Consider the following 25,754-nt stretch of genomic DNA (forward strand, 5'->3'; position numbering starts at 1 on the left):
AACTGTGTTCTATGCATTTCAGAGGTAACACGGAAATCATATATAGAACTGGTGGGTTTTATTCTTCAAGGAATTTTTGAAGATACTCAGTCTGACAAAGGAGCCAAGATTCCCAAACTTCCTTGGGTTCTGTGTTCCTTGTGATATCACTTTGAGGATTCTGATCCCTTTAAGATAAAGGAGCATATAATTTAAATTTATAGGATATGGAATTCCTTTGAAGAAGAAAAAAACCTTCCAGAATTACTAACCTCATAAAAAATGCTATCAAATGTATTTGTTTCCCAACAAAGAAATTCTTATTTTGTATGCTGTGTAATTTAATGGGAAAGTGTCTCATGAAAAAGGCTTTGAAATGGGAATCAAGGTGCCTCCATTTTCTGTTTCGTGTCTTGCCAGGGAACTTCCCAGGTGGCCGAGTTGGTAAAGAATTCGCCTGCCAGTGCAGGAGTCACAAGAGATGCAGGTTTGATCCCTGGGTCGGGAAGACCCCCTGGAAAAGGAAATGCAGTGCACTCCAGTATTCTTGCCTGGGAAATCCCATGGACAGAGGAGCCTGGTGGGCTGCAGTCCACAGGCTGGCAAAGAGCCAGACAGGACTGAGCTATTGAGCATACAGGCATGGCCTGCCAGGGCTGTTCAAGTCTGCCATGGCTTTAGGATGATTCAAAAGCCTTTGGACAACCAGAATGCTTTCTAATTGTGGAAAAAACGGTCTTGGAAAACAACCTTAAGGACAGTAAAAATAACTTACATGTTTCTAGGACCAACACTTTGAAAGACAGAAAAAAACTTTTAAAATTCGTAAAAATAGTGATTCTCACTTTTTCTTTTGCCAGTTTTCTTGTGTGTGTGTTTATGAGAAAAGAATTGAATTTTTACTTCACATCACATGCAAAGTTCCGAAAAAGATCGAGAGAGAAAAATAAAACTTTAAAACATGAGCATACCTTTAACCTACAGGCTAAAAAAGAATTTCTTACATTAAAAGCACATCAAGGGGTTTCCCTGGTGGTCCAGAGGCTGAGACCTCACACTCCTAATGCAAGGTGCCCAGGTTCAAACCCTGGTCAGGGAACTATACCCCACATGCTGTCTTTTACTGATGTTCAGTCAGTTTTACTGGAAGTAAACTGATTGTGAAATAATTCTTCAGTCAGTAAGCATGAAATATGGCATACACATTTTGAAACTTAAGCAATGCTTCCATTTTTAAAAGGTACTATATTGAGTTAATGGGTAGAAACACTGTCCTCCCTTCAACTCTTTCCGCTCTCTTTTGTTTTCCTTTATACCTTGTCTCTGAGGCGCACAAAGCTACAATGCCTTAACATCTCTGGGTGTACAGCTCACGCCTTGCATGTATTTGTAGGTCTCCATGTTCTAAAGGTCTGTCTAGTCAAAGTTAGGGCTTTTCCAGTAGTCATGTCTGGGTGTGAGAGTTGGACTATAAAGAAAGCTGAGTGCAGAAGAATTGATGCTTTTGAACTGTGGTGTTGGAGAAGAGTCTTGAGAGTTGCTTGGACAGCAAGGAGGTCCAACCAGTCCATCCTAAAGGAGACCAGTCCTGAATATTCATTGGAAGGACTGATGCTGAAGCTGAAACTCCAATACTTTGGCGAAGTATTGATGCAAATACCTGATGCAAAGAACTGATTCATTTGAAAAGACCCTGATGCTGGAAAGGATTGAAGGCAGGAGGAGAAGGAGATGACAGAGGATGAGATGGTTGGATGGCATCACTGGTTCAGTGGACATGAGTTTGAGTAAACTCTGGGAGTTGGTGATGGACAGGGAGGCCTGGTGTGCTGCAGTCCATGGGGTCACATAGAGTCTGACATGACGGAGCAACTGAACTGAACTGAACTGATGTTCTGATGTGGGGCTTCCCTGGTGGCTCAGATGGTAAAGAATCTGCCTGCAATGCAAGAGACCCAGGTCAATCCCTAGGTCAGGAAGAACCCCTGGAGAAGTTGGCAACCCACTCCAGTATTCTTGCCTGAAGAATTCCATGAACAGAGGAGCCTGGCAGTCTGTAGTCCATGGGGTCACAAAAGAGTTGGATACAACTGAAGTGAGTAACACTTTCACTTTCACATTCTGGTGTAGGTGTAATTTGTTGTGAGGGTGTATTAACGCAGTGTAGCTTTGCTTCCCATCAGGCCATCCCCAAACCTTCCCCTTCTTCAGAGAGTTGTTATGGAAATGAATGCCAGGATGTTATTTGACCTAATTCTCTGGAGAAGGAAATGTCAACCCACTCTAGTATTCTTGCCTGGAAAATCCCATGGACAGAGAAGCCTGGCAGGCTACAGTCCATGGGGTCACAAAGAGTTGGACATAACTGAGCAACTAAACAACAATAATGAGGTGAAACTAAATCCCTATTCTTGCCTTTATGTCTTTAAAAATGAAGAGGCCAGAAGCCATGCTTCCATTAGAGCATAAGCTGAATACCAAGAGAAAGCTGTATTCCTCCAGAAGCAGAAGTGAAGGCGTTCAGAGCAATTGGAGCAAATACCCTCTCTGTTCCATGCTTTTAAAGACAAAGCTTACTAATTTTAGTAATGGTAACCTGGGCCAGTCTTATCTTGACATTCAGTAATAATTGCACATTCACGTGTTAAATCCTACAGCTACACTTTAGACTTTTCTACTCTTGATTATAGTAATTATAGTAGTTAAAATAATAAAATAGGCAGGTAATAGTATCATTGTGGTGAATTGTATAAGTTAAAGAAAGTTTCCTCATACTTATATCCGAAAGTTCATTGGACCTTGAAATAACTTGTAGAACCTTACTGTACATATTGCTTTGATTAAAAATGAATACTGAATGTCCTGAAAAACACTTACATTTTTTCTGCCTCACCCCCTACCCTTCACAGAGGCTAACAGAAGACAGTTTTCCTAAGAAGTGATTCAGGGAAAATAAAAATCTTACATTTTGTTTCAGGAGGAAATTTAGCTGAATATTAATTTTTAAGACGAATATTATTATTACCAGTATTATTCGCTAGTCAGGTGGCACTAGTGGTAAAAAAAAAAAAAAAACACCCTGCCTGCCATTGCAGGAGACAAGGGAACCAGGTTCAATCCTTGGGTTGCGAAGATCCCCTGGAGAAAGGCATGGCACCCCACTCTAGTGTTTTTCGCCTGGAGAATCCTATGGACAGAGGAACCTGACAGGCTACAGTTGATGGGGTCACAAAGAGTCAGACATGACTGAAGCAATTTAGCATTCACAAAAGAACGTGCACACATGAATCTAATCTTGTTTCCTCATCAGCAAAGTAAAAGTAGTACTTTCTTTACCTGCTTCACACTGTGGGTTTGAGAAAATGTACAAAAAATCATCTTGTAAACAATAAACTATAAAATAACGTTTGTAGTTTACAAATGCAAATCTTAACCAGTCATAAACAGGTATTTACTTTCCTTTGGTCAACTCAGTTCCACCAACCTCCCCCATCTCCCTGCTTCCCTACTACCACACACACACACACAGAGGAATTCAGGTGCCCTTTGCAAACTCCATTTTATCCATTATAGCACTTCTCAACTTAGTTCAGCTCAATGTACTTGCCTGGAGACACATCTTTATGGTCTGGGATAAAATTCATTGCCTGTTTCTATTTACCTTTCAGTAAGAAACTTGAATTACATGACATTTTGATTATATGAGACTTTGATTATATTTACTTTTTAATAAGGCATTTTCATGTATATCAGCTTGCTTCTTCAGACTACCTGTTTTTAGTATCAAGAGGTCATTTGTGCAGCTCAGCTCACCATAACAAATCTCCTTTGGATCCTAGCCAAATTGTCTATGGAAGTTCCAACCCAAACATTTTCCACATTTCTCTAGGCTTCTGATTTTTTTTTTTTAATTGGAGGATAATTATTTTACAGTGTTGTGTTGGTTTCTGCTGTACAACAACTGCAGTCAGTCATAACTGTATATATATTTCCTCTCCCTCTTGAGCCTCCCTCCCACCGCCTCCCATCCCACCCCTTTGGGCCAGCACAGAGTACCAGGCTGGGTTCCCTGTGTTATATAGCAGTTTCCCACTAACTATCTACTTTACACATTGCTTATATTTTAAATTAGTATTTTAAGCAGAGTGCTAACTTCCCCAGCCTAATGTTATACCAGAAAAAAAAAAAGGCTATTTTACTTAAAACTTTCTAATATACAATTCCCAGCCAGATTAGTGAGTGATATTAAAAACAGCAACACATTTCTCACGGGTGTAAGATTTTTTTATTCCAATTCGCTTTGCATTCCAATGGAAATCATAGCACATATTCCCTTCTTGATTTTAAAAACAGTAGCTTAAAAATTTAACGTGAATTATAAAATTTGATAAATTTGCAGATCAAAGATAGCTTTGATTGCTTGCAGCAACAAGTTTTTAAAACAAGGTTGAAAGTCATCATTTTCCACCTCCACACCAAGATAACCTTCTAATTAGTGATCAGCCGCACTGTAATAGCAGTTTAACACTGAGACTTGAGTAAACAGAAAGACTGTAGAGCTTCTCCAGCCCCAGGTCAGGATGTTTTCTACGCCTTCTCATAATGGCGAACAGCAACCACATCACCAAAAGTAAGAGTCTGAAAGATTCCAAAGATAACCAAATCTTACACCGGTACATCAGTGGTTGTACCTACTGATTATCATATTATTTTAAACATTATCATATTATTATCTTAAAGATTGTCATATATATGATTTAAGTATTATACAAAAGAATAATGGCATTTACAAACATTAAATGTTGTATGCTCAGTCATGTCCAACTCTTTGTAACTCTATGGACTGTAGCCCACCAGGCTCCTCTGTCCATGGGATTTTCCCAAGCAAGAATACTGGAGTGAGTTGCCATTTCCTCCTCCAGGGGATCTTTTCAGTCCAAGGATCGAACCCACGTCTCCTGCATCTCCTACGTTACCGGCAGAATATCTACTGCTGAGCTACTGGGGAAGCCCTAAAAGTTGTATAAAAACATTTTCATTTTTTTTTTACGTCTTCATTTTCTAAAAAGAAACCGTTATATTTATTGAGTGAGTGACATGTATACATAGTTCATATCTCTGAAAGAAATATGAAAAAAAACTTAGGTTAACTATCTAGATTCAGGTCAAAAGAATTCCTTTTGCCTTAAATTATCAGGGTAATTGGAGCATTTTAGCTCTCTCTTTTAAAAGTGCATAAAATTTATGGTAGGTTCTCATAATAGTTTACAATTCATGACCTAGATAAATTTTGAAGTTTTTAGACAAATGGTATTTGCAATGACTTGGTCCAAAAGCAGGAAAAGGTAAATGTACAAATGTTCTCATTGCTTTGACTGTCGTGCTTTAGTCTATGTGAAACTTGGTGGTTATGTAGCTATAATGTGCACCGTGGGCTCTTGCATCAAATCCAACTTGAAAAATTGCTATAAATCCTCTTTACAAAATTTAGTGTTTTTAAGTGTTCATCATTTTCATGTAGTCCTGTGATTTTCAAGAGGATAGCATGCCCTTGTCATCCATTACTTTTATTTCCTTTTTTCAACTCAGTCATGCCTCATTACAGTCATACATACCAAAGCTGAACTATCTACTCTTTTGTCTTCAGGAAAAAAATAAAGAAAAAAAGCATAAAGGAGAACTGGAGAACTTCCAATTGAATCTTTTATAAATGAATCGCTCTATCTCTCTCTCTTTTTGGTGATGATGATCACTGCAGAAAAATGTGGCCAAATATTCGTCAACATGAAAGGAAAACTGTCCCTCTGCTCCCCACCCCTACTTCCACCCAGGAAAAAAATGTGAATATGTAAGTCCTCTATCTGAACCTAGAACAGCTGGTAGTCAAGGGAAGGAGAAGAAAACTAGTCAATAGTCTTAAGTAACAAAACCAAAAAACCCATCCTGCTGTTATCTCAGAAGGAATACGTAAAGCAACTCCCATCCAAGAAAAAATCCAAAATGATGTATTGACTTCTTCAATGTCATCCATTACTCAACTCACCCAAAAAAGTATCTAGGGTGCTAGATGAGGATAAAACATTTCCCCCAGTTTATGATGCTACTCCACCATTAGATACATTATTTTTCAACTATTTTCTATTTTATAATTTTTACAAGACTAGTATTTAATAGACATGTTTTAAAGGCACCTTATAAAATTAAAAAGGACTGGAGGGAAGTAATATCGAAATAGTTCTCTCTGAGGGGGCAGTAGAAGGGAATTTTATATTTTTGTTAAATTTTCCTGTTATATCCTAAATTATCTGTACTGAACTTGTAAAACTTTTATAAACTAAAATATAAAAATTTTCACACGATTAAATACCCTTGCTAGTGACTTAATGTTATTAGAAAAGGAAAGATGGGAGAAAAGGAGGGAAGGAGGGACAAGGAAGGAAATGGGAAATTTGAGGGCGGTGGGGGCAGGAGAAGAAGCAGGAATAGGAATCGGGAATTGCTCTACTTACCATGACCATTTTGCCATCCTTAATCTCTCTTACAAAATTTGTTTCTTTGCCATCCCATTTCTGTACATGAACAAGTTTGTCTCCATCCAGGCTAACAACAGACTGAGACCACCAGCAAAATGCAGAACATAGCAATAGGTACAGATCAGATTTCTGATATGGAAGTCAAACAAATTGATTTTTCAAAAAGTAATGGTTGAACGAATAGTGATCAATTAATTATCACAGTAGTACCATTTCCTCTGTTGCTTCCAGAGTTAAAACTCTGAGAAAACTCTAATAAATCATAATTCAATTGAAATGTGTTCATTTAGATGCACAAAGTATCAGGCACATAAATTATCTATCAGAAATAAAAATCCTAAACTAGCGCTTTCTGAAGAATCATCCTACTCCTTTAAACAGGGTCTTAGAATGAGGTAAACTACTGATTAAGACAACTTGAGGCAAAAGAGAGATTAAACAAAGTACAATCTTTCTTTTAAATGAACATGATGAAATACTTTCTGAAATACAGATTTGATGCGAAATGAGAGAAATACGTGGTAAAGAAACAGATTGGAGATTTGAGCTATGGTAGTTGCCCATTATTCAGAACATAAGCTATGGGACACTAGAATGCAAAATTAACCCTGGGTCTTTCTCTCTGAAGTGAAATACTGAGAACATTTTCCACTTCCCATCATCTAAAAAAAAAAAAAAAGTTATTCTCTCCTCCCCTCCCCAGCCCAGAGGAAGGAGCGCTCCTTACCTTACAGTTTCTGTCATCGGCCGTGGTTTCATCAAACTCTTCTCCCAGGTGGAAACTAATCTCTGTGTTCTTGAATGTGCTTTGAGTCCTGATCACCACTCTGTCCCCCTCCTGACTGATGATCACTGTTGGTTTAGTCACATTGCCCACCTGCCTAGTGGCAAAGCCCACACCTAAAATAGTAAAAAGAAGCGATACAGTTGGTGGCAACTTCCAAAATAGCTCATGAAGCAGGAATCCACTTTCCTATTCTGGAATCCAGGTCGTAAAGTGTAAGTTTCATTTGAGTATGTTTAGCCCATCAGTTATGCTAGACGACTACTGAGCCTTAGTCATCTGTGGACTGCCAATTTGGAAGCATAAATATTAAGAGGATGCTGGAAAAAAAGCTGAAAAGGCACAGAAACTTCACATTCTTGACAGAATACTTGGCCCTAGGCAAGAAAGTGGACAAATGCCAGATTTAAACAGCCCTTCCGTGCAAAACGGTTTTTTAAAATCAGCACAGCACGTGATTATGACAATGGGATCTGCTTTTGCCTCTTGCTAATCGGATGGGTGAAAAAAGGAATCCGCGAGTATCTGAAGCTGCAGGTTTAAGAAGAGAACAGCACATCCTAGTTTTACCTACCAAGCGCCTTCATGTATTCATCAAAGTTCTGACTCTCCGTCAGCTTCCAGGTAGCACAGAAAGCCTCCACCATCCTTGCCCTTTCCCCGTTTGCTTCAGAAGCAGATAAAAGCGGCGGAAACGGGGATCTCCGGATCGCAGGGCCACTGCAATTCCAAAGACCCCTTTGCACCTCACCGCAGCTCCTGCCTTTTTATTTAGAAAAGAGGCTGGCAGAAAGCCAAGGATTTGAATTGCAAACACATCCCTCCCGCGTCTCTCTTTCCCGGAGGTTGTTGAAGGGGCAGGGGATGGGAAGGGAGAGGGGCGGGAGGCTCGGGAGGTTCCAATCCTCGTTGTGATTGGCTCGGGCCACTGGGTTAGCGGAGTAGGTCGCGTTCCTCTCAGTCCTCGCAGCTCAGCCCTTCTGCCTGAGAAATCTCTGCAAAGGTTCAATGAGGTTGGAGGCAGGGAGCGGAAAATGAGAGAGGGTCTTTCAGATTCAGCTTGAAAACTTGGCAAAGGCCATTTCAGGCTGTGAGAAAAGAAAAAAAAAAGCACAATAGGACATTCAGATTGATTTCCGTTCATGGCAAAGCTGGTTACAAATGAGGACCACCCCCCCTCACTTCAAGAAAACCACTGAAATGCCAAACTTTTCAAACAAAGGAAGCTGAATAGTGTCTTTTATTTTTCTCTCATATTTATAGGAAGAGCAAAACACGAGCTAGAATATGTCAAGCCAGGGAAAGACGAGAAGGAGGAGACATAAATGCCTCTCCTAGACTGTGCTGCTGAAAGACTCCTCCAGCGGAGTACTAATGACACCCTGATTTTTGCCTCTTCCCAACATGAACTGAGTGAATTTAACGATCCCATTTTTTTCTTTCTAAGGAGATGAGCACCAGACTGAGATGGAAAAGGGACCTAAGGGAGAGGTGTGGTTAGGATTCACTAATGAGCTATAGTAATAAAGCAGAACCCACTCTTTCCCGCACTCCTTCACATGAACTGGACAGAAGTTCATCTGGTAAGATTTTGAATGACCTGCACGCTAGAACCTTTTGATTTCCCGAGGTCACATCTACATCTGTTTGCTGGTTGTGTTAGCAGTAGATGGAGGGGAAGAATTGGAGCAGCAGTGGGAGTCAGAAGACTCTGGCCCCTGGTTCTGGAGTCCAGGGGCTTCCCTGACAGCTCAGCTGGTAAGGAATCCTCCTGCAATGCAGGAGACCCCAGTTCGATACCTGGGTCGGGAAGATCTGGGGAAGGGATAGGCCATCCACTCTAGCATTCTTGAGCTTCTCTTGTGGCCCAGCTGGTAAAGAATCCGTCCGCAATGCGGGAGACGTGGATTCCATCCCTGGGTTGGGAAGATCCCCTGGAGTAAGGGAAAGGCTACCCACTCCAGTATTCTGGCCGGAGAATTTCATGGACTGTATAGTCCATGGGGTCTCAAAGAGTTGGACACAACTGAGCAACTTTCACTTTCACTTTCTGGAGCTCAAACCTTCCAGTCAATGACTGCTGCTGCTGCTGCTGCTACTACTAAGTCGCTTCAGTCGTGTCCGACTCTGTGGGACCCAATAGACCGCAGCCCACCAGGCTCCCCCGTCCCTGGGATTCTCCAGGCGAGAACACTGGAGTGGGTTGCCATTTCCTTCTCCAATGCATGAAAGTGGAAAGTGAAAGTGAAGTCCCTCAGTTGTGCCCGACTCTTCGCGACCCCATGGACTGCAGCCCACCAGGCTCCTCTGCCCATGGGATTCTCCAGGCAAGAGTACTGGAGTGGGGTGCCGTTTATAGTCCCTTAAACTTGCCATGGGCACTAGGCAGGACTTGCTGTTGTGCTGACAGGAACCTGAAGCTACCAGAGGCTACAGTAAAAAGTCTGAAAATCTGAAATGAAATAAGCCCAGAGGGAGCAAAGCTTGCAGTAACATCAGACACATCTGACATCATTTCAGCCTTTTTAAACCAACTCCCTGAAGATAGCCCCACCTAGGAATTTTTCATACTTTTTTTTTTTTTTTTGCTAAATCTAAGCCACTAATTTATCCATTTACACAAAACTAATTTATCCATTTACACAAATCTTTATGGTAGAATTTCTCAAACAAATTTATTTTGTTACATCAAAATGCTCTTCTATGTTCCACTTAATAAAACATATTTAAGCTGGTGGAATGGTTAATTATTATCCTAAAATGTAATAGATCATTTCTTTTTCATAGTCCAGAAATGTAAGATCAAGATTGTTGAGAGAAGGGACCAGGTGTTAGACATACTCACCATTGCTCCTTACTGAGTGTGATGCCGAAATATTTGTTTACCTAATTTATGTCTTCCATTCTTTAGATAAAGTAGCTTTTGATATATTTATTCTAAATTAAAGCATATATTTCTGTAATGCAATTTTTTTACGCCTTATATAAAACATGAAAGTCCAGCAACTTAGAGATAATTTTTTTTGGAATAGTGTATTAATTTGGTAATAAGCAGAATATTGCTATGCAGATGTCTATAGCAAAAATTTTAGGAAAAGCCACTTGACTATTTTGTAATTTCCTAACCTAAACTGACACATTTAATCTTACTATTTTTAATTGTTCAAGATACCATAGATTTACAACCAAGAATAATTGCTTTCAAATAATAGGTAATTTGCTCTGTTTATTGAGGACTTTATGAAAAGAGAAAGTAAAAGAATAGAGAAAAGATTGTGTTCTGCTAAGGAGGATTCAAGTATTAATAATAGATTGTTTTTCAGTTTTCCTAAACCTAGGAGTAATTTATAATCCTGCTATGGCTTTTATAATATAAGTACATCCACAGATTTAAACAAGGAAAGAATCTGACAGATTGACCCTTCTCTCAGGACTATTACCGTTATATAGGTAATATGGACTCTAAAGAATCTATTTATAAAGACTATTTTTAATAATGAAATAAAAGAAACAAAGAAAGTTGCTTTGGGAGATCTTGACAAAATCTCCACATGAGGCTGAATCTCTGGGCTCCTGCTTTATGAAAATTTTTCTTTCTTAAGGAAACAGAAGGTTTTAATAAAATTTTAACACTGTTCTTGAGGCAAGTAAGCCAGCCAAGGTCTCGGAACTATTTCCTACAAAATATCCAAGGATCTTCACCAAAAGAGATTAAATAACATTCAAAGTACTTGCTTGAGTTTCTTTTCTTTTTTTTTTTAATATAAATTTATGTATTTTAACTGGAGGCTAATTACTTTACAATATTGTAGTGGTTTTGAGTTTCTTTTTGTTACCAAATAACACAAAAGAAAATGCTAATAGGTTATGTTTATAGTTGGACATGATGTGTGATTACACCATGAAGGCACTATTTATTGACCCACAGTTAATAAATGACTCATGATAGCTAATATCTTCAGCCAACACTTGTGCTGCAACTGTGGTCTGTCTTGTGCACCACAGTCTCTCCCCTCAAGCAACCAACCAGCAAAACCAACTCTAGGCTTCAGAAATGATAAAGACTCCCACCTTCAAGCCAGAGTGAATGCGATATGGATGATGGAATTCAACAGGAGGAGGTGTGTGGGAAAAGACCTGTGACTTGTCTGTCCCTTGTTGTTGTGAAATTTTTATGTTGTTATGTTTTTAAAAATGTGGACTAGACCAGAGAGGAGATACACCTGCAGGTGTGGCACAATCTTGAAAAGAAGTGCTGTTTCATCCTCTTCTACTGAAGTGTGGAAACCTAATAAAGACAAGCTGCCGAGGTTTGGACTGTCTTTCCAACATCTTTCTCATTCTTTTTCACTTTCTGCAGTTTTTCCCCCTTTGTTTACCTCCCTTTGTCCAAGTATCCCACTCTGCCTATTTTCCTGGGCATAAAATGCAGAAGTCCTTTACCTGCTTCTAGATCTGACAAAGAGACTTGGGAGAGAAATTTGTTGCAAGTTAGTTTAGGAAAGAGTTATGGACCTTCCCTCTCTTCAGGCCGTCTATATCGCCACAACCCTGCTGAGAAAATGTTCCTCTCAAGTCCCCTGGTTACTTTCCAATTGTCTTTTAGAGGTTAAATCAAATATTCACTCCAAGAAGACTGGATCAGAACCCCAATTATGTCACCTATGGTTTTGTTTATATCTTTTTAAATGTGTCATCAGCCAGTTCAGTTCAGTTCAGTTCAGTTGCTCAGTCGTGTCCGACTCTTTGCGACCCCATGAATCGCAGCACGCCAGGCCTCCCTGTCCATCACCAACTCCCGCAGTTCACTCAGACTCACGTCCATCGAGTCCGTGATGCCATCCAGCCATCTCATCCTCTGTCGTCCCCTTCTTCTCCTGCCCCCAATCCCTCCCAGCATCAGAGTCTTTTCCAATGAGCCAACTCTTCACATGAGGTGGCCGAAGTATGGGAGTTTCAGCTTTAGCATCATTCCTTCCAAAGAACACCCAGGACTGATCTCCTTTAGGATGGACTGGTTGGATCTCCTTGCAGTCCAAGGGACTCTCAAGAGTCTTCTCCAATACCACAGTTCAAAAGCATCAATTCTTCGGCACTCAGCTTTCTTCACAGTCCAACTCTCACATCCATACATGACCACTGGAAAAACCATAGCCTTGACTAGACAGACCTTTGTTGGCAAAGTAATGTCTCTGCTTTTCAATATGCTATCTAGGCTGGTCATAGCTTTCCTTCCAAGGAGTAACCATCTTTTAATTTCATGGCTGCAATCACCATCTGCAGTGATTTTGGAGCCCAAAAAAACAAAGTCTGACACTGTTTACAATGTTTCCCCATCTATTTCCCATGAAGTGATGGGACCGGATGCCATGATCTTCGTTTTCTGAATGTTGAGCTTTAAGCCAACTTTTTCACTCTCCTCTTTCACTTTCATCAAGAGGTTTTTTAGTTCCTCTTCACTTTCTGCCATAAGGGTGGTGTCATCTGCGTATCTGAGATTATTGATATTTCTCCCGGCAATCTTGATTCCAGCTTGTGTTTCTTCCAGTCCAGTGTTTCTCATGATGTACTCTGCATATAAGTTAAATAAGCAGGGTGACAATATACAGCTTTGATGTACACCTTTTCCTATTTGGAACCAGTCTGTTGTTCCCTGTCCATTTCTAACTGTTGCTTCCTGACCTGCATACAGATTTCTCAAGAGGCAGGTCAGGTGGTCTGGTATTCCCATCTCTTTCAGAATTTTCCACAGTTTTTGTGATCCACACAGTCAAAGGCTTTGGCATAGACAATGAAGCAGAAATAGATGTTTTTCTGGAACTCTCTTGCTTTTTCCATGATCCAGTGGATGTTGGCAATTGATCTCTCGTTCCTCTGCCTTTTCTAAAACCAGCTTGAACATCAGGAAGTTCACGGTTCACGTATTGCTGAAGCCTGGCTTGGAGAATTTTGAGCATTACTTTACTAACGTGTGAGATGAGTGCAATTGTGCGGTGGTTTAAGCATTCTTTGGCATTACTTTTCTTTGGGATTGGGATGAAAACTGACTTTTTCCAGTCCTGTGGCCACTGCTGAGTTCTCCAAATTTGCTGGCATATTGAGTGCAGCACTTTCACAGCATCATCTTTCAGGATTTGAAACAGTTCAACTGGAATTCCATCACCTCCACTAGCTTTGTTCATAGTGATCCTTCTTAAGGGCCACTTGACTTCATATTTCAGGATGTCTGGCTCTAGGTGAGTGATCACACCATCATGATTATGTTGGTCGTGAAGCTCTTTTTTGTACAGTTCTTCTGTGTATTCTTGCCACCTCTTCTTAATATCTTCTGCTTCTGTTAGGTCCATACCATTTCTGTCCTTTATCGAGCCCATCTTTGCATGAAATGTGTCATGAATGTAATTAAATGATTGTGTAGCTAATTGTTTAATATCGTTCTCTCCCATTAGAACATGAGTCCCCTGGAGCTTCTCTTTCAGCACCTATGTCTTTTATTATCCATTGTGCTCTGTCCTTATCTTCTGTTACAGTATCAGGTTCATAGTGTTTGTTCTACAATGTTAAAGGTACGAACAAATATAGAGTATGGACATAGAGAATCAGAGGACTTCAAAAAATAAGAATGAAAGCAATTGTATAAATGGTCTTTTCCAAGTTTCTAGTCACACTTTTCCTCTCTTTGCAACCTATATAATCCTTCCTGTCCTGTGGGATGGGCTTCCCTGGTGGCTGAGATGGTAAAGAATCTGCCTGTAATGCAGGAGATCCAGGTTTGCTCCCTGGGTCAGGAAGATCCCCTGGAGAAGGGAGGGGCAATCCACTCCAGGATATAGTCCTGTTTGATAAGGATACCTAAAAACTCTTCCTCATACTGTCCATGGAGTTCTCCAAGCAAGAATACTGGAGTGGGTTGCTATTTCCTTCTCCAGGGGGCCATGTTTTGTCAGAACTCTTCTCTATCACCCATTCATCTTGAGTGACTCTGCAATCATGGATCATAGCTTCATTGAGTTATGCAAGCCATTTCACCACAACAAGACTGCAATTCATAAAGAGATCCAGTAGTCATATACAAAAGTGAGAGCTGGACCATAAAGAAAGCTGAGCACTGAAGAACTGATGCTTTTGAACTGTGGTACTGGAGAAGACTCTTGAGAGTCCCTTGGACTGCAAGGAAATGAAACCAGTCAAAGAAAATCAACTCTGAATATTTGCAGGAAGGACTGTTTCTGAAGCCGAAGCTCCAATACTTTGGCCACCTGATATGGAGAGCTGACCCACTGAAAAAGACTCTGATGCTGAGAAAGATTGAAGGCAAAAGCAGAGGATGAGACGGTTAGATAGGCTGAGCTGAGCTTTGAGTAATACTCCCAGAACACACCACTGCATCATAGAAACTGGCCTCCTAAGGAAAGGGTTTTCTCTACTAAAGTCAAAAGTCTGGGGAATCAGGAAGCTGCTTCCCCACCTGCTGATGGGAGAAATCTCTCGCCTTAGCTGTCATTCAGGAATAAGGGAGCGTCTCCCAGAAACAGTGATTCCAGAGGCGTGTCACGTGGGCCAGATCTCAGGAGCAAAGTGGATGTCTGAGGTGCATTTTCTCTCATTATTTAACTGAGTTTTGCATTCAAGTCTTACCCGAGCATGCACGTTAGGCAGGGCTGAATGGAGAACTCCATGGACAGAGGAGTCTGGTGGGCTACAGTCCATGGCGTCACAAAGAGTCAGACACGACTGACTGATCACAGGCATACCAGAGAGAAGATTGGGAAATGTTATTTTGCTCTCTGCTGCTTCCGCAGAGCAGAGAAAACCACAGAAGGCAGTGGGATCAAAGGTCAACCTATCCACAAACTAGAGATAACTGGATATGCTTTTAAAATGTTTGTTCAAAAAGTTAAGTTTAGGGTTATAAAGAAAAGATAGAGATCCTGCTGCTGCTGCTAAGTCATGTCAGTCGTGTCCGACTCTGTGTGACCCCATGGATGGCAGCCCACCAGGCTCCTCCCTCCCTAGGATTCTCCAGGCAAGAGTACTGCAGTGGGTCGCCAGTGCCTTCTCCGACAGAGATCCTAGATGCCTGGAAATATCTTAAAGTAGGTAATCATTAGAGTCACTTGGAGAGACTGATAATAAAGCAGAGTCTAAAGTCACCCAGGGGCTTCCCTGATAGCTCAGCTGGTAAAGAATCCACCTGCAATGCAGCAGATCCCGGTTCAATTCTTAGGTCGGGAAGATCCCCTGGAGAAGGGATAGGCTACCCACTCCAGTATTCTTGGGTTTCCCTTGTGGCTCAGCTGGTAAAGAATCTGCCTGCAGGAGACCTGGGAACCCTGGGTTGGGAAGATCCTTGGAGAAGGGAAAGGCTACCCACTCCGGTATTCTGGCCTGGAAAATTCCATGGAAAATACATGGGATCACAAAGAGTCGGACACGACTGACCAACTTTCATTTCACTTTCACTTTCAGAGTTACCCAGAGAGATTTTGAAATAGGTAGTCTGGGATAATGCTGAACTTTGTACTGAAAAACAAAATTTTAAGTTGAAATTCTGCATATGCTAATTACATTTAATGCCTTATAAAATAAATAGTATACCCAGGGATGGGGGAGCCTGGTGGGCTGCCGTCTATGGGGTCACACAGAATCGGACACGACTGAAGTGACTTAGCAGCAGGAGCAGTCTGTCAGAATCACATTAATTTGGATTCTCATACTTCTTCAATGCAAAATACAAGAAAAAACTAAGGGAACAGTGATACTATTATTGACCCTATCATTTCAGAAATGGTGTGTAACTTATACCAAGGATAGCTTCACATTTAAAATTATGTGTATTACACAATGTGTATACCATGCTGTAAGTCAATTATATCTCAATGAAACTGGAAAGAAAAATATTTTTAAATAAAAAACAATGTGCCATGTGATACCAGCAAGGAAGAAACACGATCCAACTATCCTAAGAATGAAACATTAATTAAACCAATGCTAACAAGTAAAATTCTGTGTTGTAATAGAGAATATAATCTATCAGAGTGCAAATTTATCAAGATTTATAAAATTAAGGCACTCTATTAATTAATTTAAATGGAGACACTTCTGAAGACACTGAGAAGTCTTGTTGCAAGAAAGTATCTGGTCTACCTGGGCCTTGTGAATAAGATATTTTCATACTTGTTTTCTAGAAAAGGAATCCTTGAATAATATGTTGCATCTGAATTTTAAGTCTCTGCAACAGGTAATTTTCAAGACAATTTATTGGAACAGCTCTTGATATAGTTTGATCAGTAACATCATTTAAAATTATAAATGGGCCATTGAGATTTATGGTATTTTTAATGCAATAACTTATTAGAAAGCATAGGAGTATTAGGTTTGTGCAAAAGTAATTTGCATTGTTGGACTTTTCCATTTGATGTTGGAATACATTCTTAAATAAATGTGGTTTTTTAAACATCATTTTATGCATATTTCTTGCTTTATTTTTTTGCTAATGACTTTACTTGTTATTTATTTTATATTTATTTTAGACTCGGTAAATGATGTTAGACAAAGAGCAAATTCAAGCAATTTTCTTATTTGAGTTCAAAATGGGTCGTAAAGCAGTGGAGACAACTCACAACATCAACAACACACTTGGCCCAGGAACTACTAACAAACATACGATGCAATGGTGGTTCAAGAAGTTTTGCAGAGACAAGTGCCTTGACGATGAGGAGCACAGTGGCCGGCTATCGGAAGTTGACAGCGAATCACGGAGAGGATCATCGAAACTGATCATCTTACAACTATATGAGAAATTACCCAAGAACTCAACAATTTGCGTTTGAAGCAAATTGGAAAGATGAAAAATTGGGATAAGTGGTGCCTCATGAACTGAATGCAAATCAAAAAAGCCATCTTGTTGAAATGTCACTTCTTATTCTATGCAACAACAACAAAACCATTTCTCAATTGGACTGTGACTTGTGATGAAAAGTGGATTTTACATGACAACCAGCAATGACCAGCTCAGTGCTTGGACTGAGAAGGAGTTCCAAAGCACTTCTCAAGGTCAAACTTGCACTCAAAAAAGGTCATGGTCACTGTTTGGTGGTCTGCTGCCAGTCTGATCCACGACAGCTTTCTGAAAACTGGTAAAACCATTACTTCTGAGAAGTGTACCCAGCAAATGGATGAGATGCACTGAAAACTGCCAGTATTGCAGGGATGCAGCTGCAGGTTGCATTAGTCAGCAGAAAGGGCCCCATTCTTCTCCACGACGATGCCTGACCACACATTGCAGAACCAATGCTTCAAACGTTGAACAAATTGAGCTATGAAATTTTGCCTCATCCACCATATCTACCTGACCTCTTGCCACTTCTACAAGCATCTCAACAACTTTTTGCAGGGAAAGCTCTTCCACCACTAACCAGAAGCAGAAAATGCTTTCCAAAAGTTTGTTGAATCCCAAAGCACAGATTTTTATGCTGCAGGAACACACAAACTTATTTCTTACTGGTAAAAATGTGTTGATTGTAATGGTTCCTAATTTGATTAATAAAGATGTCTTTGAGCCTAGTCATAATGATTTAAAATTCACGGTCTGAAACTGCATTTACTTCTTCATCAACCTCATCTAAACATTATCTTTGAATGTTAGTGATATAAAATTAAAATAAAATAGGATATTAATTAGTTTATTGCTTATTTCCAAAACAACTTGTTAAAACCATTATTATGATTACATTATTTTTGTTAAGTCATAGGAATGTCATAAGTCATAGAAATGACTTAACAAATGCTAGCACCCATTGATTTATTGAAGAGTAAGCCTACATTTGAAATTGTTAAGAAAATGCCAGAATATCACAAATTTTCTGCTCTTCATATTAATTTACTGTTTGGAAATAGCTAATATCCTGCAGTGGAGATAGTAGTATTAATACATAGCATAATATTGTTTGAAGAGAATTTCTAGAAGATAGATATAGTGAATGATCAAAGTGAAAATAATAGATATAAAGAGAAGGAAAATACACCCTAATTATAGATATTACTAATAAAGACATCTAAACATTGGGTTTCCCTGTTTGTTCAGCTGGTAAAGAATCTTCCTGCAATGCAGGAGACCTGGGTTCCATCTCTGGGTTGGGAAGATCCCCTTGAGAAGGGAAATGCTACCCACTCCAGTATTCTGGCCTGGAGAATTCCATGGACTGTCCATGGGATTACTAAGAGTCAGATTCGACTGAGTGACTTTCACTTCCCAAACAATTGGAATCAGATATGTAATGAACTAAATGATAATTGAGAAAAACTTTCTGTATGCTAAAATATCATCCATGCTCAGTTGCTCAGTCGTGTCTGACTCTTGGCGACCCCTTGGACTGTAGCCCTCCAGGCTCCTCTGTCCATGGGGTTTTTCAGGCAAGAATACTGGAATGGGTTTCCATTTCCTGCACCAGGGAGTCTTCCCTAACCCAGGGTTCAAACCTGTGTAGTTAAAAAATAGGTACGAATATATAGATCAAAATGCCTCATTATTTGACATAATTAATGAAAATAGAACACAAGCTCTCTAATTCTAGCAATATTTTTGAATCAAATATAATTCAAATAAGAATACATAAATATAAGGGGAAATCCAACATTCAGTCAGAGGAAAAGATATTCATAAATCATTGTAAGAAGTATGGCTGACCATAGTTTTTCACTGGAGCCTTTAGAAACCAAATAAATATAGAGCACTGATACAGAAATGTTTTTTAAGTGGTGGCTCAGTTTTTTTCATCATATTGTGAATGTAGAAGAGATTTTCTCTTTGAAAATCAGTCAGCAGTCATTTTCATTTTACCGTTCTCATGTGTTACTTGTCTGTGGGAAGAGAATGTATTAGACATTGGATTTGAGAACTCAATTTACTCTACACTTATATTTCTCCTGCAAAGCCATAAAATCTGATTGCATATATCAGTCATGATAGCCTAGCTGACTTGTGTCTGCCGAGAGACAAGATCAAGGTCTGCTGTCAAATTGTGTCCAAATCCTCATCATCAGAGTCGGGTTTCTGAGTAATTACCAATGCTTCTCTGTTTCATTGTTGAAAGCTGGTTGATGTGCCATATTAGGTTAGTTTCAGGTGTGCCACCTAGTGATTTGGCGCTCACATAAATTATGAAATGATTCCCACAATAACTTCAAACAAAAGCTTATTTTTGATCCATACGAAGTCACTAAAATAGTATCGACCATATTCCTTATGCTGTGTATTACATCCTCATGGCTTCTCGTTTTTATAAGTGGAGCTTTTTACCTCTTAATGCACTTCACCTGTTTCTCCCCTCCCACTGCCCTCCGGCAACCACTGTTTGTTCTCTGTATCAACAAATCTGTTTTCACGCCGTTTTGTCAGCTGGTTTGTTTTGTATTTTAGATTCCACATGTAAGTGAGATCACATGGTGTTTGCCTTTGTCTGACTTATTTACCATAATGTCTTCTAGATCCATCTGTCTTGTCACAGTGGCAAGCTTTCATTTTTTGTGACTAATATTCCAACCCACAGAAAAGATACACACACACACACACACACACACACACACCCCCCTTCCTTGAGGCTGAGGATCCTGAATGTTGAAAGAGACAATGTGTTTAGTTTAAGAAACTATGTTCAAAATTGCATTGTTTTGACTTAAAAATCAAGGGAAGGCTTGCAATTTTTATTAAAAAGGAGATAGGTCATAAAATATTGAAGTAATTCTTCAGTTTGGGATCTTCAGCATCCTTCAGGAGAGAATAATCCTTCTGTCTCTTTAAACATCTTTTTCAAAATTTTAACAGGTCAGAATTGAAATTTATAAAACTCTCAGAAAGGATTGAATCACTGTTACATGCTAGCTCCATTTATTACAAACTGGTACTTCTTTCAGCAATGTGTTTGTCTTCCATGTATAAGTTTATATTCCCAATCTCTTCAAGATAGTCTTTGGCTGTAAAAATAATTAAAAACAAAATGAAGCAAAACTCCATTACCTAGGGATTATCACCTTTAATCTTGTATCTGTTCACAACCAGCATTTAGATAAATTAATAAAATAATCTGCTGCTGCCCTACATGAAAAGCCTATTAAGAGAAGATTTTCTTGTTTTGACTACTGTCTAGGTTCAAAACACAGGATTTCTTATACTGGCTATCTATATATCTATCCTTAGATAAATTATTTAACCCCTTTAACGTTTGTATCTTTGTCTGGAAATGATGATGTTATTCTGGGTCATCAGTTTAGGTTTCTTCTTTTTCTAATGCCCTAGAATTCTTCGGTACTTCTACATTATGTTAGTCCATTTTCAAGTTTCGCTTTATGGAAACTCTATCTGAGAAGTTAAGAGAACTTTGACCTACTTATGTTATCGGTCACCTTATAGGAGCCTCATACTTCATATCTTATGCACTCACCCAGATGCAGCCAGTCAGTATTTAGCAACACCCAGCAACCCACTCCAGTATTCTTGCCTGGAGAATCCCAGGGACAGGGGAGCCTGGTGGGCTGCCGTCTATGGGGTCGCACAGAGTTGGACACAACTGAAGTGACTTAGCAGTAGCAGCAGAGGCACTAATTCTAATTAGGATTCTAATTCAGAGAAAATAAAACAATTCTATTGATGCAAAATTGTTTTTAAGTCTTTGTTGAATTTGTTACAACATTGCTTCGGTTTTTGTTTTGGCTTTTTGTTCAAGAGGTACGTGGGATCTTGGCTCCCTGACCAGGGATTAAACCCACACCCCCTACATTGAAAGTCGAAGTCTCAACCACTGGACCACTAGGGAAGTCCCTGATGTAAAAATTTGAGATTGAAAACATAATCTTTTTAGGAAGATGGAGTTAGGGAAAAAAGAAAGAACTCAATAGCTATGTTTGAGTTTGTCAAGTAAATAATGCTAAGTTTAACCTGGAAATCTCATAAAATTCTCTTCAACATTAAGTTTTATTAAAAATTTGATTGTTTCCTTAATGAGGAGCCGAACACTAATCACTGTCAAAAGCTTTCATTTTAAACTGGTGTGGTGATACATGTCGGAGAAGGCAATGACAGCCCACTCCAGTGTTCTTGCCTGGAGAATACCAGGGACGGGGGAGCCTGGTGGGCTGCCGTCTATGAGGTCGCACAGAGTTGGACACAACTGAAGCGACTTAGCAGCAGCAGCAGCAGTGATACATGTGCTGTTTTCTTTCAGCTATCTACGGCTGACAAAATAGCCCTAGTCAACATAAAAGGAAATGCTCAGCAAAGACTGGTTTTAATTGTTCAAATCAGTTTTGAAACAAGTAGTACATTGCAGAAGCCACACTTATAGATTTATCTCTCAAAATGTTTCATTTTTTCATTTGTAGCATTCTGTAGCTTTATTATATCCATTTTGGTCAGTCCGGCAATATACTTCAATCAGTTCAGTTCAGTCACACAGTCAGTCGTGTACTACCCTTTGCGATCCCATGGATGGCAGCACACCAGGCTTCCCTGTCCATCACCAACTCCCAGAGCTTACTCAAACTCATGTCCATCGAATCGGTGATGCCATCCAACCATCTCATCCTCTGTCATCCCCTTCTCCTGTCTTCAGTCTTTTGCAGTATCAGGGTCTTTTCCAATAAGTCAGTTCTTTGCATCAGATGGCCAAAGCATCAGAGCTTTGACTAGACAGGCCTTTGTCAGCAAAGCAATGTCTCATTTTAATATGCTGTCTAGGTTTGTCATAGCTTTTCTTCCAAGGAGCAAGCTTCTTTTAATTTCATGGCTGCAGTCACCATCTGCAGTGATTTTGGAGCCCAAGAAATGAAAGTTTGTCACTGTTTGCATTGTTTCCCCATCTATTTGCCATGAAGTGATGGGACTTGATGCCATGATCTTAGTTTTCTGAATGTTGAGTTTTAAGCCAGCTTTTCACTCTCCTCTTTCACTTTCATCAAGAGGCCCTTTGGTTCCTCCTCACTTTCTGCCATAAGGGTGGTATCATCTGCGTATCTGAGGTTATTGATATTTCTCCTGGCAATCTTGGTCCCAGTTTGTGCTTTATCCAGTCTGGCATTTTGCATGATGTACTCTTCATAAAAGTTAAATAAGCACGGTGACAGTATACAGCCTTGACATACTGCTTTCCTAATTTGGAACCAGTGTATTGTTCCATATCCAGTTCTAACCGTTGCTTCTTGACTTACATACAGATTTTTCAGGAGGTGGGTAAGATGGTCTGGTATTCCCGTCTCTTTAAGAATTTTCCACAGTTTGTTGTGATCTACACAAAGGCTTTGGTGTAATCAATAAAACAGAAGTAGATGTTTTTCTGGAGCTCTCTTGCTTTTTCGATGATCCAGCAGATGTTGGCAATTTGATCCCTGGTTCCTCTGCCTTTTCTAAATCCAGCCTGAACATCTGGAAGTTCACAGTTCATGTATTGTTGAAGCCTCGCTTGGAGAATTTTGAGCATTACTTTACTAGCATGTGAGATGAGTGCAATTGTGTGGTAGTTTGAGCATTCTTTGGCATTGACTTTCTTTAGGACTGGAATGAAAACTGACCTTTTCCAGTCCTGTGGCCACTGCTGAGTTTTCCAAATTTGCTGGCATATTGAGTGCAGCATCATCTTTTAGGATTTGAAATAGATCAACTGGAATTCCATCACCTCCACTATCTTTGTTCATAGTGATACTACAATAAAGTAATTTTATTTAATTTAAACAACCAGACAAAGAAGCCCAGAACAAAGAAACTTGCTAGGAATAAAGAGGGACATTTTATAAACAGGAAAAGGCAATTACTCAACTACTGTTTCTTGCAAAAAGGCATAAGTGAACATTTTAGAGAAAAAAAAATTCTCCATGTTGATTGGTTTGTTGGATACTTGGATGTGTACGTTTGTCAAAACCATCAAACTGTACACTTCAAATGGACACATTTGTTGCATGTAAACTCATGAGTGCACACTTAGCCACTAAGTTAGGGTTAGGGTTAGGGTTAGGGTTAGGGTTAGGGTTAGGGTTAGGGTTAGGGACTGTAACCCACCAGCCTGCTCTGTCCATGGGATTTTCCAGGCAAGAATACTGGAGTGGGTTGTCATTGCCTTCTCCAGGGGATATTCCTGACCCAGGGATTGAATCTGCATCTCGTGCTTTGGCAGATGGATTCTTTACCATTGAGTCATCTGGGAATAAAATTAAAAGAGAAAAAAGCAACGTTTGCCAAATGAACCATAAGTAGTCTAGAGTTGTATTATAGCATAGTGATGTAGGATATTTGCTCTTTGGCCAGACTGCTAGGGGCTAAATACCGCCTCTACTCCTTACCATATGTAAAATTAAAGGGAACTTTTCTGCACCTCAATTCGTCTTTAAAACTCTCATTGTCATAGTTAAATCATGGTTGTGAGGATTAAATGAGTGCATACAAATTAAATGCTTAGAATAGTGTCACACTAAGAGCTCAATAGATACTTAGCTATTGCCAGAAGTGTATCCTTTGCTTAACCTGATTAACAGTAGATGCTTCTGACAATTTATAACATGACTTTAATATATCAAAAGGCGAAAGCGAAGAGGAGGAGGAGAAGAAATTTGTAATAGCACTTTATTGCAAATCAGTTTTTAAATGAGGAATTATTTAGAATTGGTTTGCTTGTCTAGATTGTTAGTTTGAGCAGCGACAAATGCCTTTCTGTAATTCATTTGCACAGTTGGCATACACCCTGCGGGGAAAGACGGCAGCCAAATACAGTTCAGAATTGTTGCCAAGAACGCTTATGACTTGATTTGGAAATTCTTAGGAGGAACCTCTGGGCTTTCTTTACACACAGGAGGTACTTAATGAGTACATTTGAATAAATTAATGAATGAAAGAGCGTGGGACTCATTCTGGGTTTGGGACACTAGTGATCCTGCTTTATAACTCTTCAAAAGAAAAACCCAAGAAGAGAACAAAATATATGTTGGTCCCAAAGGGCCTTGTTTCTTTAAGAACCTACTTGAAGTACTGTGTAGCTCTACTATTTCCACTGTAAGATTTAGAAGTAGCCCTGCTAATTGCTGTCCTAATGAGCAATGATCTCTAAATAATTTTTATCTTGCGCCTCATCGATAAAATGTTTATCCACCTCATATTTGTGCATTTATTTATTCATAACTTATATACATTTACCTACCATGGTAACATAGCATGCATAACTCATATAAAATATAAATTGAAGAGAATGAGATGAAGACAAATAATATTTTTATATATGATATTGCTAATTGTAGATGACTCCATATTACTATTCGGAGAAGGCAATGGCACCCCACTCCAGTACTCTTGCCTGGGAAATCCCATGGGCGGAGGACCCTGGTAGGCTGCAGTCCATGGGGTCTCAAACAGTTGGACACAACTGAGCGATTTCCCCTTCTCTTTTCCCTTTCATGCACTGAAAAAGGAAATGACAACCCACTCCAGTGTTCTTGCCTGGAGAATCCTAGGGACGGGGGAGCCTGGTGGGCTGCCATCTATGGGGTCGCACAGAGTCGGACACGACTGAAGCGACTTAGCAGCAGCAGCCATATTACTATAAACTACTATTTCAAGGCCAAATGTACACTTAGGTTTGAGTATTACTTTCAATGATAATGGCCATAAGTGCACATTTCAAGTGGTCTTCTTGTAATTGTGAACTTTCTTTTCATTTTCCGTTAAAACTATTTATATGCTCCCAGTTTATACCCTAGACTGTGACTGACAAGAACTTCTGCTAGGAGTCAGAACACGCATACCAGCACTCACTTTTTGCTGTTAAGTCATATGCTCTTAGCATTGTTTTAAATCTTCGTTTTCTTAGACATATTTTCCATCTTTTTGCCTCATTTCATAATGCTTAGTTTAAATAAAACTGGATAACATGATTTATGAATTCACTTAGTTGGGTCCATATACAATGCAGTATATCATGGAACTGAAATGGGATGAAAAATGAGGGACTCACTGTCAAGCACTCTGCCTCGGGACATGGCATGACAAGTGACTGATATGTGCCTCAGTAAAGGACTAATGCAAATCTATCTATCTATTCGTATATATCTTAGTAAAGATTAATTTAGATCTAATTTTACATAAAGTTAAATACGAATGAGGGCATTAATATTTTCTTCTGGCTCCTTTATAGATCACCTTGCTGTTTCACTGGGGTTCCTGTAGCCTCCTTGAGCAACCTGTCAGGAAAGAAGAGAAACCTCAAGGGTAGTAGGTATGAATTTGCAGCCCAGACCCTGTATGTAATAATGTATGTCTTTGTTCTTCTGTAACTGAACTTGACTAATAACTTACTTCCCATTTCGACCTAAAAGCAGAGAACTTTATGTGCTCACTTTTTTTGCAAACTTAGTAAAATTTGTGATTATTGAGACATTTTAGATTTTTCTCCAGCTCAGTTCAAAGATTCCCTCCTCCTTCT

At 39.5% G+C, this 25,754-nt stretch overlaps 1 protein-coding gene and 1 long non-coding RNA gene across 3 annotated transcripts in view; one reads left to right on the forward strand and one right to left on the reverse strand.

Annotated features, from left to right (window-relative positions):
* LOC128053121 (uncharacterized) overlaps nucleotides 1-25,754 on the forward strand; it is a 33,200-nt gene that overhangs the window by 1,101 nt on the left and 6,345 nt on the right. For both annotated transcript variants that reach the window (XR_008199905.1, XR_008199906.1), the window contains exons 2-3: nucleotides 400-2,074; nucleotides 25,467-25,547. This is a non-coding gene — a long non-coding RNA (uncharacterized LOC128053121). The remainder of the gene's footprint in view (nucleotides 1-399; nucleotides 2,075-25,466; nucleotides 25,548-25,754) is intronic.
* On the reverse strand, nucleotides 4,281-7,950 carry FABP7 (fatty acid binding protein 7). The gene is made up of 4 exons (XM_052645591.1): nucleotides 7,871-7,950; nucleotides 7,240-7,412; nucleotides 6,489-6,590; nucleotides 4,281-4,617 (listed from the first exon to the last, which is right to left on the reverse strand). The coding sequence occupies exons 1-4, from the start codon at nucleotides 7,941-7,943 to the stop codon at nucleotides 4,567-4,569; spliced, it is 399 nt and encodes a 132-aa protein (XP_052501551.1). The 5' UTR covers nucleotides 7,944-7,950; the 3' UTR covers nucleotides 4,281-4,566.

Source organism: Budorcas taxicolor, chromosome 9 (genome assembly GCF_023091745.1).
Source record: "Budorcas taxicolor isolate Tak-1 chromosome 9, Takin1.1, whole genome shotgun sequence".
NCBI lineage: Eukaryota > Metazoa > Chordata > Mammalia > Artiodactyla > Bovidae > Budorcas > Budorcas taxicolor.